Source organism: Thamnophis sirtalis, unplaced genomic scaffold (genome assembly GCF_051295495.1).
Source record: "Thamnophis sirtalis isolate CommonGarterSnake01/CBP01778 unplaced genomic scaffold, rThaSir2_p1.2 scaffold_6, whole genome shotgun sequence".
NCBI classification, from domain to species: domain Eukaryota; kingdom Metazoa; phylum Chordata; class Lepidosauria; order Squamata; family Natricidae; genus Thamnophis; species Thamnophis sirtalis.
The window spans coordinates 95,580,497-95,595,402 of record NW_028261386.1 but is presented as its reverse complement, the minus strand read 5'-3'; the positions used below and the strand labels follow the sequence as shown (position 1 = coordinate 95,595,402).

Here is a 14,906-nt window from a genome sequence, read left to right as displayed (position 1 = left end):
TGTTCTTTTGTTTTAAGTAGAGTTTCCTATTTCCTGTTACAGTTAAACAGTAAAGCAGTAAAGCAGTAAAACACATGGTGATTGTACACTTTATATTCTAACATAAAACAACCTGTCAAGCCCCAGGGAAGTCAGGAGATTCAGTTAGTTCAAATGAATATAAAGATCTAGTGCAAGCTTAAGCTCTCTCCAAGAATCTGAGCTACTAAGGTTCAAGGGAAATTCAAGGTGGGCTGGACTTAGACCTCTTGTGGGTGTGCAGGGACTTTTGATTGATTTGAACCCTCCCTCAGTCTTAGCCTGGCCATATCCTACATAACCTTTCTAACATGTAATATGTTTAAACAGGCACTTTGCCTATTTAATAATGGTAGATTTAGCCATGTCCATGCTTTTTCTTCTGCATAAAGATATTCAGGGAAATTATTTTCATATACCGCATTACATTTTTCTACTAGTAGTATTATTGCACCCACAATGTAAATGTTCTTTTTTTTTTCCTCTTCAGCATTTATTGTCACCTCAGCAAACACCAGAAAGACTTATTAATTTGGCACAGAAGAATTTAGATACTCTTGTGATAGAAATGGATGAATTGCTGACAAGGGTGAGTTTGACCAGCAAATAGCAAACAAATAAATTCTGAATTCATTTAAAATAATGGGATCCCATGACTTTATCTCAGCTTACTGGAGCCATGTGGCTGCCTGTATTCCATTTGTACTTTCTTTGTAATGTCTATATGCAAGAAACACACAGGATATTGATGATATGATGTTTTATAATGGATTGATTGATGAATTTGTTACCAGCATTTCTGTGCCACCTACTTGAGAAACCCTAGGCTACTCCCAGGGATAATTTAACAAGGACACCTAGTGGCATTGGAAGTTGTTCTGCATATCAGAAGAAAACATTTATAAAACTAAAAACTTTGATGAATTAACCATGTCTCTCTACTAATACACCCATTCAAACCAGTATAAAGCAAGATGTGGAATCAAAAAAAGGGGGAATATTGTCAGCTATTCAGTGTTCTGCCCCAGCTGACCAATAGAATAGCACAAAAAAAAAAAAACAATTAGATCAGGATTCCATTGGAGCAGCAAAAGTCCCCATCCACATTTCCAAAATATACTCTGTACATTGGTCTTGTTTGCAAGACAAAAACAAACATGTAAGTGAATTATTGCTCAAAGGAATAAATGCAAAGAAACCAACTTATCATTCTCTAGTTATCAGTAGTCGCAAAAAGGAATAAGGCTATTTGGCAACTGCCTGATTCAAAACTCACTCTATTCCAAGCACGGTTCTCACATTTTTATTTGTTTATTGTGGTGAAATAACTACAGGAACAGGGGTTTCAGCAAGTGAACTCTTTTCAACAGAACCAGCATATCTGATATCTCAGCACATTAGGCATATTCTATATTCTATGATTTATTTCTCCCAGCCTTTCTTTGAAGAAAGGTCTGCGGTCTCTTCTCTGCTAGTGATGAAGTTTTCAGCTAGTTGTTTTCAGCCTGCTTTCCTGAATTCTTTCAGGAAGAAATTCCAAGTTTATGGAAGCAACTTAGATGAAATAAATTAAAATGCAGCTTATTTTCCAACCAAACATATTTCCCATTTGCTGTACCCATAGTTGTAGGTTGCAGGCGAGAACATTCCAACCAACGATTACAGCCTGCTGGCATGTAAAAATGGCCAAAGTTGTCAATGGGGAAAGAAGGAGAGAAATAAATTGTTTTAGAGCAAGTAAAAAAACTCTTCCTCCCCAGTTCTCCACAAAAAGAAAAGAAATAAATTACAAGCAGATAAACTCATCTCTATATCATTCAAATACAATATGGGGCAAAGAGAAGCAATAGAAATAGTACTTAGACTTATATAGTACTTCACATATCAGCATATTTCCCCCAACAATCTGGGTCCTCATTTTACTGACCTCAAAAGGATGGAATGCTGAGTCAACCTTGAGCCGGTGGGACTCGAATTGCCAAAGTGCTGGCAGCCAGCAGTCAACAGAAGGAACCCGCAGTACTGCATTCTAACCATTGCACCACCATGGCTCAAGGTACAAAAGGTAGATTCTTATCAATTTCATTTCAATTTCTCACTGGCCAAATCAGCTCACCTCAACCCTTGCTGTGTTTTAAGGTAAGCAATAGGAATTTGTCTGACTATTTTTAAAAAAATGAGTTGTTGCAGGAGGAATTGTGAATTCATTCAAAATTCCCTCTTCAAGAGCCATGAACAAAATATTATGTTGTTTGAAACCCAAGAGATGGGAAATAGGTAAAGGTAAAGGTTCCCCTCGCAAATATGTGCTAGTCATTCCTGACTCTAGGGAGCAGTGCTCATCTCCTTTTCAAAGCCAGAGAGCCAGCACTGTCTGAAGATGTCTCCGTGGTCATGTGGCCAGCATGACTAAACGCCAAAGGCGCACGGAATGATGTTACCTTCCCACTAAAAGTCGTTCCTATTTTTTCTACTTGCATTTTTATGTGCTTTTGAACTGCTAGCTTGGCAGAAGAAGCTGGGACAAGTAATGAGAGCTCATTCCGTTATGTGGCACTCGGGATTCGATCTGCCGAACTGCCGATTTTTCTGGTCAGCAGGTCAGATCAGCAGGTCAGCGGTTCAAATCTCACCGGCTCAGGGTTGACTCAGCCTTCCATCCTTCCGAGGTGGGTAAAATGAGGACCCAGATTGTTGGGGGCAATATGCTGACTCTCTGTAAACCGCTTAGAGAGGCCTGAAAGGCCTATGAAGCGGTATATAAGTCTACTGCTATTGCTATTGCTAACAAGCTCAGAGTCTTAGCCCTGAGCCACTGCATCCCATCATGGGACGCAGATGGGAAATAGGGTTTGTCTAAAATTCCCACCAAAGTTCCTTGGAAATCCCAGCTAGTTGAGCTAGAAATTAATTTGTACAATGGCTGAATGCTGACAATGATGTGGGACCATATCGCTCCATGATAGATTTTGTGGGCAGCTCGAAAGCCCTGTGTGGAATGGCCCAGTGCTGAAATGCTCTTGGCTCTGGTATTCCTCCTTGTAATGGCAAAATCAAAAAAGAAAATACTCACAGTGTATTTCCTTCCTAGAATATTTACTACAGAATGAAACCCCTAGGACTATGCATCTCTTTCAAAAAGATGTGCTTTTGCTTTGGAATGCAAAAGACCAGATTTCAAATAATTAAAGCAGCTGGAGTTTTTGCATGGCTGCTTTAGAAGTTGGATCACATGGGGATAGGCCCAGGATTGTGGGGATGCTGGGCTACTGTGCCAGGTTACACTGGTTTTTAAAATTAATATTCCCTTTTTTTCTTGAGCCTTTCTTTTATAATGAAGGTATTGGTTATTTTTATATCTCTGTGGAAAAAAATTCTGTCAACAGTCATCAAATTAAAATAAACCATGGCAATATGTCATATGCACCCTTCCCCTATATGTTTTTTTTAATTATAAAGTACTAAAATGAAACATGGGAAGGGGGCTTACTTTTAGCATGTTTTAAATTTTTAAATTTGTAATACCATTTCTTTAAAAAGGAAGGGCAAAGAAATTATATATTTTTTAATTTGTAACCCAACAGAGGCACACAGCAAGAGATTGGGGGTGAGGGGCAAAATCCCGTGATCAAAATCAAATCTCAGTTGTGATTTAGTTTCTATCAAGCAAACCTCATTTAGAAAAGAGGGGTGAAAAGTCTGTTATTAAAACCTTTGTTTTCTGGAAGTAAAAATCCTCCTGAGATGACACCTCTGCTGTTTGTTATTCTTTTCATTAGTAAAAACTAAAAACTATAGAAACTGGAATTTTCATTGGTTACCAGGTGGAGGATTATATCCATAGAAAGTCTGCCACCTAGTGATTAAAAAAAGAAGAACTGAATTAAAAACTGAAGAACTGTGCCCACATTGATGAAATTTGGATGTTTACTTGATAAACTCAAAATCCATATTGGACAATATGTTTATTCTGTGCATTCAAAAATGTCCAAGTATTGAAAATATCCCCAATCTCTTCATTAGGAAGTACGTTAGAAAAATCATAGCAGAAAATAATGGCTTAAGGGAAGAAAAAAAAGGCTATTTAGTTGACAAAATCAGCATAGTCAGTGTCTAAAGATAAAGTGTGGGTCAACTATCCAATTCCTTGGCTGAAGAAAACTTTAGGAGGTGAAAAAATGATGATGATAAATGATGTACAAGATAAAAATAGAAACCAATTTTGATAGAGAGAATGGATCTTTGGAGAATAAAATGTTAGTTCTTCCTTCAATATACTATCTCTTTATATGGCTACATTTGGAAAAGACGGAAAAAACTAGACCTATACTATTTGAAGATTTAAATAACAAAAAGCCATACAGGCAACAATTGATATTATTTTTATATTGTTTTTATCTTTTTTGTTAAATTCACAGTAGTAAAAAAAATCCTTAAAAATATTTTAATAATTGATTTGAGTTAGTAAATGTATAATATAACTAAATGATAACTTACTAGTGTATGGCTATATTAACTTATAATGGATTCCACACACCAGAAATTAGGTCCCATAAAATATATTGGGGTCATTTCTATATCACCGTATTTATACATTATATTTAGGAAAAGGTGTTCAGTTTGGATCTAACGTGTTATGTGAAGCCAAGAGTATATGGTTTATTCAATAAACCATAGGGTCACATTAATAATGTGAAGCCAGCCAATTAGGTTTCCCAGATCTGTATTTTATTGACTAGTAGAAAATGTAAACAGAGCTTGGGAGGGCCACATGCAGCCCTTATGAGTTCCGTTTTCAGCTACAATGGCCTCCTGCAACCCTCTGCCAGTGAAAACAGAGCTCAGGACAGCCCCTCCTGAGCTCCATTTTCCCTGGCAGAGGCAGGCCAGTTCTTGGCTCTTTCCAAGGTGGCACCACAGGCCAGATCTAAGCATCCTGAGGCTGGATCAGCCCCGAACCTTGAGTTTAACACTCTTGCTCTAGACCATATTTTACACCTGACAAATTAGATACACTGGATATAGAGGTCTTAACTTCCAGTGTCAAGGACATTGCAGATTCAACATATTTGAGATTTATTTACTTCTCTAGCAATAAGATAATGGAAGGAAAATGAGGAAAATGTGAATTGCTATTTTTGATTTGTCCCACAAAGAATGTATTTAGAACTGTGATTTATATTGCAAAGTAGGAGGGTTACTGTTGATAAATTACATGCGGATATATGCCAGGTGCAAGAAGTCAGGAGCCAGGATACAGTTCAAAAGTACTGTAAGTTTCTTTCATGCTACCCATATGACAGAATTCAGTGCACCTTTGGTGTATAATCATGCTGGCCACATGGCCATAGGAAATGTCTTTGGATAATACTCTCTCCCTCAGTCAAGAAATGGAGATGACCACTGTGCCCTAGAGTCAGACATGACTTGACAAGGAAACCTTTACCATACAAGAATCTGAACCAATAAGTATGCTTAATGTTATTATTGTATTTCTATTAGAAGATCTGTTAAGAGAAAAATGAATAGGTTAATAATGTTCAATTGTTTAATATACTACAATTTTAAAATTAGAGAATTAATATTAATGTGAATGATGTTGTAAATGCTGAAAACTGTTGCACAGAGATATTTGTACCCATATGACACACTGTTTAAGGAAAGTTGGAATGTTTATATGTTGAAAAGTTAAAAAAAACATTTTATTAAAAAAAAAGAATTCAAACTACTAATGGTCAAGGAAATTTGTGCTAAATAAGAGTCAATGCACTTCAAGTGGGAGCTGGATCTCAGTCTCTTATGGGGGCATAAAGACTCAGAACTGATGATGCGTTTGACCCCACCCTTGGGCTCAGCGTGGTCATCTCCTACAGTGTAGTCATATAAACAAATTATAAATTGTTCATTAAAACTATACTTGAAAGTGCTACTTAAGTATTCTTAACCAAGTGTCATGTAACACTAAAATCAATAGGACTGAAGTGTCTAATGAAATCCTAAGAGATCCATTATTTCATTTGGAACAGCGGTATTTTAATCAAATATAGCGTCTTACATATTTAAGGTTGGGAATAAATCCATTTTTTTTGTCCAGAATTCCTTTGTGTCCTATTCTTTCCAACATGTTCTCCAAGAAATGAAAAATTGAGCCTGTGGTGGCCCCTTAATGATAGAAGTGGTTATAAAATATAATTGTGTACTTGGGAAGAGTATGTGTCACTTCCAGTATATCTGATCAATAATTCATTGATCTCTTTTTGCTTGAGGAAAGGTTTCCAAGTGTATTCAGACAGATGGAGTATCTCCTTGTCATGTTCATTAATTACACTTTTCTTTAATCTGTATTGCCAGGCGACCAAGGTGACAGCAGATGGGGAACAAACTGGACAGGATGCTAAGACAACTAATGAGAGAGCGAAGTCACTTGGACAGCTCATCAAAGTCACCCTCCAGGCTGCAGAAGGTAAGAAAGGGAAAATGCCAATGGTTTCTTGAGGAAAGGAAAGCAGCACATTTTTAAGAATAATTATATAAGACATTGAACAAGAGTTTTATAAAATAAAAGGATGGGTTGATTAAAATACCGGACTTTTGTGTTAAACTACAGAAACTATAGTCAAATAATTGCAGGTTTCCTGCAATCTAAGGAGGGTAGTTTGTTTGTAAATTGGCAATTACAACCACTGAACAGCAGAAATTAAATGTTCTCCTTCAGGAACGTTTTTAGTCGACAAAAATAGCTATTATGATTAAATAACTAATGGGTAACTTCTGCTTTGCTGTTGTTTATTTTCAACTCAATGAAATTTTCATTTAAGAGGAGAAGCAAAAAAGCACCGTGTAGTTTTAATACCCTACAAGGTGCATTAAGAGTATATTTTTAATTTCTCAAAATGCCTTTAAAAATACATTATTTCGTGCTAGAAATGAACATCTGCTTGCAAATGGATAGAAATAAATGCATCTTGAGACTCAGCAAATTATAAAAGGAATTTGATTCCGTGAACTTCAGAGTGCAATTGGGAATAGTAATTAGAAGGTATTAAGCAATATTTAGGGATTATAAAACATACTAAATAAAGAAGACCACACAGATATAATTTTTATGTAAACTTGATATCATTCTTAGAACTGAGGTGTGATTCTTTTCTAGCAATGCTGAGTAAAGTACCATGTACACATTGTGTAACATTGTCTGAAATAAAATAGGATCTCTTGCTTGAGCAGGGGATTGGACTAGAAGACATCCAAGATCCCTTCCAGCTCTATTTTGATTCACTTGGATTGTACAAATAGGTTATGGTCCCATATATGAAACATGATGTCTAATCCTGCTGTCTCTTTCTTTATTATTGGAGTAATGGGACCTATTCCCATTCCCATACATGAGGAATATCACAGGAACATTTCAATAAATGAAATTAAATCAAATGAATATGCTAAACATTATCCGTTTGCATTTTGTTGACTTTCATAATTTGCCATCTTTCTGCAGGTGTAAATGATGATGCTTTAAAACTGAACGAGACACTTGGGATCCCAGACAAGGCACTTGACAAAAGCTTTCAAGAATTACAAAGTGAAGTTGACAAAATGATGGCAGAACTTAGGAAGAGAAAATTGGAAGTGCAAAAGGCAGTAGCTCAAGATGAATTAGAGTGAGTGGCAAAGGAGAAAATATAAATGAAATCATAGTTGATCTTATTATGCCTGTAATGAAATTTCCTTTCAGAGTTGGGGAAATTGAAATTTCAGTGGCAGTTTAAGACTTCAAATATAAAAAAACAGAAATTGGAATAACAAAAAAAAGTTTTATGTATGTTTGAGAATAGCTATAACTACTTATCAGTAAGGTGTGTGTGAGAGAGGTGGGGGGTGGGGAACGACTTGCCTTCAGAAGTTGTGAGTGCTCCTTCCCAGCAGGCTTTTATGTAGAGACTAAACAATCACTTTCTGGAATGGTGTCTCCTGCTTGGGCAGAGGGTTGGACTAGAAGGCTTCCCAGGTCCCTTCCAACTCTGTTATTCTACTATTAAGCATACAAATGAATACAGAAAGGGAAAAGGAATTGGTGTGCTCACTCTCCCTCCCCCCTCTCTTTCCCCTCCCTCTCCCTCCTCTCCCTATCTCCTGGATCAATGTCATTGAGGCCTTAATATCCCCAGATTCTATTTATTTTGTACAGCTTTATTGATTCAAAAAAACCTAACCAGAGTTTTGAGTTATTTTTATCCTGAATTATGTTATATTTACAACTATTACCTCAAAAATGAGTTTAGGAATAAATTTTGGAACCATGAAGCTTGAGGAAGCAACAGCTTGGATCACCTCTATGAAAGGCTCCTTTTTAAAAACCACATAGATAAAAGTACTGAGTTTAGAGAGTCCCTAGTAAACTTGGCCATTGAAAATAGAAACTAGATCTGTCAGTCTGGGAATTTCAGTAGAAATGCAGAGTTTTGCAGGTGAAATGACTTTCTGCTTCTGTGAATCACCTTAAGGAGCCCAGAGGTTGAGATTAGTCTACTTCAAAAGATCTCTGCTTTGAACTTGATATTTACAACTTCTTTCTGTATCATCCTGATTCACTACTCAATTCAAGATCCAATTAAATCCAATGCATATATTTCTACTTTGAACTATTAATGATGTTATGCCTGAATCTGTCAGCAAGAGACGGGCTAAGGAGCTGTTTAGTACCTGCTGAACCCATAAGCATTGCAAAGCAATATCATGAATGAAACATGTCCTAATGAATAGCTGCATAAACTAAATCAATTTTTAAATACCTATCAGAAGGAGACAGAATGAACAGAATGTGAGATCTATTATTCAACACTTTTTATGGTGTGGTTGTAGGTCAGCAGAAGACCTCTTGAAGAACATGAACAAGCTATTTGTAGAGCCAAAGAAGAAAACTGAGGACCTGAAAAATGAAGTCAAAGAGAAACTAGCAGACTACCATGATAAAATTGATGATGCTCTGAACCTGTTGAGAGAAGCAACTAATAAAATTCGGGAAGCAGACAGACTATCAGCAATCAACCAAAGAAACTTGACAGGAGTAGAGGTGGGTGTTTGGTCATAAAATCCCTTTTACAGACTTTTTTTTCCATATGGAATTATATATTTTCCATATAATCAATCAGAGGTGACCCAAACAAGATAATGTGTGCTATTTTCCAGTTAAAAATACAGCCAAAATACTATGGATATAACTTGGTGAAATCTTGGATATATTGTTTAAATTACTATTTGGAGTAAGTTACAGCAGCAAAATTGTTATTGAAATAGGAAGAAAATGGAAAGAAACTCTAGTGACTTGTTCGTGGTTAATATATAATACATATAATGTATAGTGATTCAAAAAAACAAACCCCCTTAGAGCCCTGTATAGCCATTACTTCACATGTTGATATTCTATTCACATGCACACAGGGAGAGACAGTTAATCTTCAACATTAGTATGGCTACACTTTCTTTTCTCTCATGCTCTCAAGGAAGAAATTAAAATGGGTACAGTATATGCAAATTCACATTATAAATCAAGCCATCATATATCTTTTGTAGTTAAGTGATGTAAATGATTTTCCTTGATTTGAATTTAATTGCCATGACTTGAAAGCACATTATACTGTACATTAACAAATGCTTAGCCATGACAGTAAAAGCAAAGTCAACCTCAAATGAAGATAAATGTGTTCAGTTTCTTGTTTATGTCTCACTCATGTTTTGCCTGAAGGCAAATATTAATCCAATAGTAGCAGTTTCCATAAATATGCTTCAAAGCTACAGGGGCTAACAGTCTAAAGGGTAGTATTGCTTCTCAGTCAGCTCTTAAAGTAGGAAGAAAAAAATACTATTGTTACAGACACCCATCCACATCCACACTGAGACAGACAGACTGTATAGAGGGTGTGTCAAAGGTTGGGCCAATCATAATATATTTAATTTTTTTTCAGAGAAAATGTTATTGTACTTTGGAATGTTCAAAGGTCATATATTAAATGAGGAAGTGTTTAAAGGAAAACAGCAACCAATCTGAATGAATTTATACTATAATTTGTCTAGGAGGTCTGATTTTTTTTGTTACAAATTGAATGTACATACACAAAGCACACAAATGTGTAGAAACATTTTTTTAAATTTGAGTCTATGTGATTCCACTCAAAGCAAAAAATATATATTATAATTTAGATTTCTAAAATACTTTTTAACAAGTGCCATGAGGCCATGTTTCAAATCATGAAGATACAGTTTGGTTGTGGGGGGTATTGTTTCTGATGGTATGATTTCTATGTATAAAATCTGCAGGAATTTCTCTTTTTTCCTTCGTCTTGAAGGACTATATTAAGCTTAAGGCTTAACACTGTTTAGAAATTATTTGGAAGAATAATTTTAGATTTTGTACAAACAAACCAGTTCTCTGCTGTTTATTAAAGCATGCTGTTTTTCTTTCTGGCTTCAGCCTCAATTACTGCTTTAATAAATTGAAACATTTAAAAAATGTATCTATAATGCATGTCTTAAAGTAACTGAATTATATCCAAAGCAATTTTTCCAAGTCACTTTCAAATTGTCCAGTACTATATTCATATCTAATTAAATGCAAATCGGTTCAGAGATAATTGTGTCCAATTTCTAGTGATCCCAGAATGGACCACTTACAATATTTAGTCAAAAATCAGAGGCATATGGCAGAGGCATGGTCAAAGTTGGGTAGTTATCAAGGTTTAGTCAATAAACAAGAGAAGAAGCAAGAAAGGCCAGGCAGAGATTTTCCCCTGAAAATTAATTGCTCAAAATAAGATAATGTCTGTAAGGATTTATCGATCTTTACTCACTGTAAGGCTGCTTATAATAAATCAGGTTCAGAAATGGGATGATGAACATCAGCATCCATAGACATCTGCTTTGTCAATCTACAGGCTATAAGGAAAATAGATATGTGTTTGGCAAGTGAATTTCCTTTAGCATCATTAGGTTTCTGATGAAGTGTTTTTGTAATAGGAAACATTGTAGAAGGTCCTTTTTTTAATTTTATGGGTTTCTAATGCTGCTTCCACCTCTAAATAGTCTCCATATCCCACAGTCATTAAAAAGATGTATAAATAAGAGTAGAATAGCAATCAGCATAACAAATAACAACATTCCTAATGACCTAGGGTGTAATGAAAGTTCAATTAAATAAAATGTTCCGCAGTAAGAGGTGACAACCTCATCACATATCGGCTGCCAAGGTCAGCAAAAACACATTATTTCCTTGAAGCTTAGCAGGGATTACTTGGACTTCAAGGGGAACGTTGTTCCAGAGAAGAATCATTGAAAAGATACACCTTTGCCATTTATGAAAGAAGAGTTTCCTTCAAGTCAAGGTTAACTTCTGGCGAATTGAAATTTTATTTTTTAATTTCATCCCTCAGTTTTTAATCTTCGAAAACATGGTAAACTTTCCTAAAATTATATAGTTATATATTTTATCATAAAGTATAACTCAAAGAGACACATTTCTTTATTTCCATATAAGGACTGATAAAGGACTTAATAACAAAAAGGTGTGTTGGTCCATGTAAATTTAACATTTGTTTGCTACTTCTTAAACCAACACCTCTTTTCAAGATTGATGAGGATGTACGGTAGTACTGAGGGACAAGTGCATTTTCCTGGGAAAATGCAGCTTTTTAAGGAAGTTGCAGATAAATACTAACTACAGATAGTTCTTGAGTTATAATAGTAATTGGGATTGGGATTTCCATCACTAAGTGATATAGTGTTGTAAAACCCAACATCACATGACTACACCACTTAGCAATGCCATTTCCAAAGTTGCCACTATTAAGTGAGGATCTTGGGCACTTCCTTGCAACTTCCTGTCAGTTTCCAACAGCCAAAGTCAATAAGGAATCTGCCAAGTTCCAGATGGCTTGCAAGCAGGGTGGCAGGCAGGTAAATGGCTGCACAAATGACCAGGGAAGCACAGCACAAACATGCCTGAACTTGAGGGAGCTGTTGTTGAGTCGCAGAGGAAGTGCAAGTGGCTGGGAAGTACAGCTTGAGTACAGCAAAGCTCAGGGAAGGTATGCAAGTGGCGATTTATTCAAGCAACTTATTGACATAGCTAAGAGTACCCTACCTATGAGAATTAAAATGTAAATCTTGTTGTATGAAGAAAATGTAAAACAATGCCTTTGCTAGTAAATTGGATATGAGTAGTCTCATATATCTAGGAAAAGCGGTGGCTCAGTGGCTAAGATGCTGAGCTTGTCGATCGAAAGGTGAAATCCCTAGTGCCGCATAATGGGGTGAGCTCCCATTACTTGTCCCAGCTTCTGCCAACCTAGCAGTTCAAAAGCACATAAAAATGCAAGTTGAAAAATAGGGATCACCTTTGGTGGGAAGGTAACAGCGTTTGGTGCACCTTCGGCGTTTAGTCATGCCGGCCACATGACTACAGAGATGTCTTTGGACAGTGCTGGATCTTCAGCTTTGAAATGGGAATGACTAGTTGGGAATGACTAGCACATATGTGCAAGGAGAACCTTTACATTTACCTTTAGTCAGTCTCTCTCTCCCTCTCTCTCTCTCTCTCCCTCTCTCTCTCTCTCTCTCTCACACACACACACACAAACACACAGGCACAGCACTAGGTGAAATAATAATGGGAATGTGATGTCTTATTAATACATAAAATCACAAATGTTTCTATATTTTGCATATAGAAAAAGAAGCAAGCTATAGAAAATGGACGACAGGAAACTGAAAATACTCTAAAAGAAGGAAATGACATCCTTGGTGAAACTAATGAACTTGCAAATGGAATCAATTTGGCTGTGGAGGTAAAATTTGATATATGTTTTAAGGGTGGAGGCTATAATGCAGTGCAACATAAAAGAGCCGAGGTGGCGCAATGATTAGAGTGCAGCACTGCAGGCCACTTCAGCTGACTGCTATCTGCAATTCAGCGGTTCAAATCTCACCGGCTCAAGGTTGACTCAGCCTTCCATCCTTCTGAGGTGGGTGAAATGAGGACCCAGACTGTGGGGGCAATATGCTGACTCTGTAAACCGCTTAGAGAGGGCTGAAAGCCCTATGAAGCGGTATATAAGTCTAACTGAAAAAAAAGGGGGAATCAGCAGGCAATAAAAAAATGTATTTTGTATTTTCAGATAGACTAAGTAGTAGAGATATAGAGGATATGGTTATGATAGAGGAGAAATGGAAACAAAAATCACTTTCAAAGATTAAAATGGCATGTTTGAATGACAGGGTTACTTTATATTTGAATATGAGTAATTAATTAGCATATTGTTTTTGGAAATTGCATTTTTTTTAATGAATTAGTGAAAAAAAATAACCTGATGGCTTTAATTTCCTGACCATATGAGATGCTCAATACCAAGACTAAAATCAGTCAAAAATGACATTTGCAAATTAGATTTTGTAATTCAACTACTTCTGAGACGCTTGGAAAAGAGAAGCATTTTCCTTGTAGAAGAAGGAAGCTGAAGATGTTTGGGATTCTTTAATGGTTATCTGGTACAAATTTCAATGACGGGGGGAAAAAGTATGTTTCACAATATCACAAGATAAGCCTCAACTTTTGTACCTGCATCAGACACAAGTATGCAAGTCCCATGGTTGGTCTCATGCTATATGTCAACATTTCCCCTATTTGTCCTTCCATATAGATACCTATGGATGTTTTAATTTGGCATTAAGCATTTAAGTGATTGATCATGATGTACAATGTTCTCTTCCAATCATTTGGTTCCATGGGTTTATAATTCTGCTATACTATTCCAATAGTATTTGAAATGGGAGTGAGTCAAGAATCCAGATATTCACTTATCTTCCCTACCAGCTCGCAAATGTGAGCACGTGTATGTGCACAGCCTTCCACGCATGTGCTTTTGGCAAAAAAGGAGCCTAAATGCTGGGACGGGTGGGCAGGGCCCACCTGTGATTTCTGCTACCAGTTTGGGCGAACCAGTCTGAATCGGTAGAATACCACTTCTGAAGGGAGGAAGTGCATGGGCACTTCATAAAGCTTTGCAAGATTGTGCCTACAGACAGGGAGATGGGCCACAGTGAAATTGCAGTTTCCCAGCAAGGGGAGGGCACAACCAGGGGGAGGATGAGAGAAGAGAGAAAGCCCAAAGTTGACTTGGAAAAGAAGGAAGAGATTTAGGAAACCCATTCCCTAGAGTCTTCCAAGGTGTATCCATTAGGTTTAGAGTAATATAGGTTAAATCCGGCAAGATTCTGTCTGTATGGTGTGAATAAGTAAAGAAGTGAATTTTGGCTGGATTGCTGTATGTTGTTCTTAGACTGGACCTGACAGTAGCCTTTGTATATACCCTAAAAGTCAATTCATTTTCATATTCATTGTATATGCTATTCCTCATTATGTGCCTTTTCTGACTTGCTTTTAAGTGTGGAACAAACATGTCCAGGCAAGTTCTTTCTTTTGCCCTGTTCCCACAATGTTGTGTTTGTCTCATTATATTTTGATGAAAGCCTTCAATGTTGCAAATGCCTCCTGCCTTAAAAGAGGGCAGCCTGTGTTCTCATAGTTCCATTTAATATTGGTTTGTCTTTCTGATTCTAATCAGAAACAAATACTATGCATAGAGAATTGGTTCTAGAAAATTCATGAAGAACAGTTTTATCAATTATAATGTATTTCACAGCATGCTTTAGCTGAAGGCATAAGTTGATGGCATAATGAAATGTGCTTTTTCGCTAATGGGTTCCTCTCATAACTAATTGGGTAAATTACTTTTTCATTATGTCTTTAAGCAAATAAAATCCAAGAAATATCATTTTGAATGTGACTGAGGTGAGAGTGCTGATGAAATAACAGTTTTATATTAACTAACAAATCCCAC

The 14,906-nt window shown here is 36.5% G+C and overlaps 1 protein-coding gene across 9 annotated transcripts in view; it reads left to right on the top strand.

Moving 5' to 3' along the window:
• Positions 1 to 14,906, top strand: part of LAMA2 (laminin subunit alpha 2) — a 474,492-nt gene that overhangs the window by 369,980 nt on the left and 89,606 nt on the right. For all 9 annotated transcript variants that reach the window (XM_087718512.1, XM_087718505.1, XM_087718507.1 and 6 more), the window contains 5 exons: positions 509 to 607; positions 6,370 to 6,481; positions 7,514 to 7,676; positions 8,878 to 9,088; positions 12,738 to 12,854. In XM_087718512.1, coding sequence (XP_087574638.1) covers positions 509 to 607; positions 6,370 to 6,481; positions 7,514 to 7,676; positions 8,878 to 9,088; positions 12,738 to 12,854 — 702 coding nt within the window. The remainder of the gene's footprint in view (positions 1 to 508; positions 608 to 6,369; positions 6,482 to 7,513; positions 7,677 to 8,877; positions 9,089 to 12,737; positions 12,855 to 14,906) is intronic.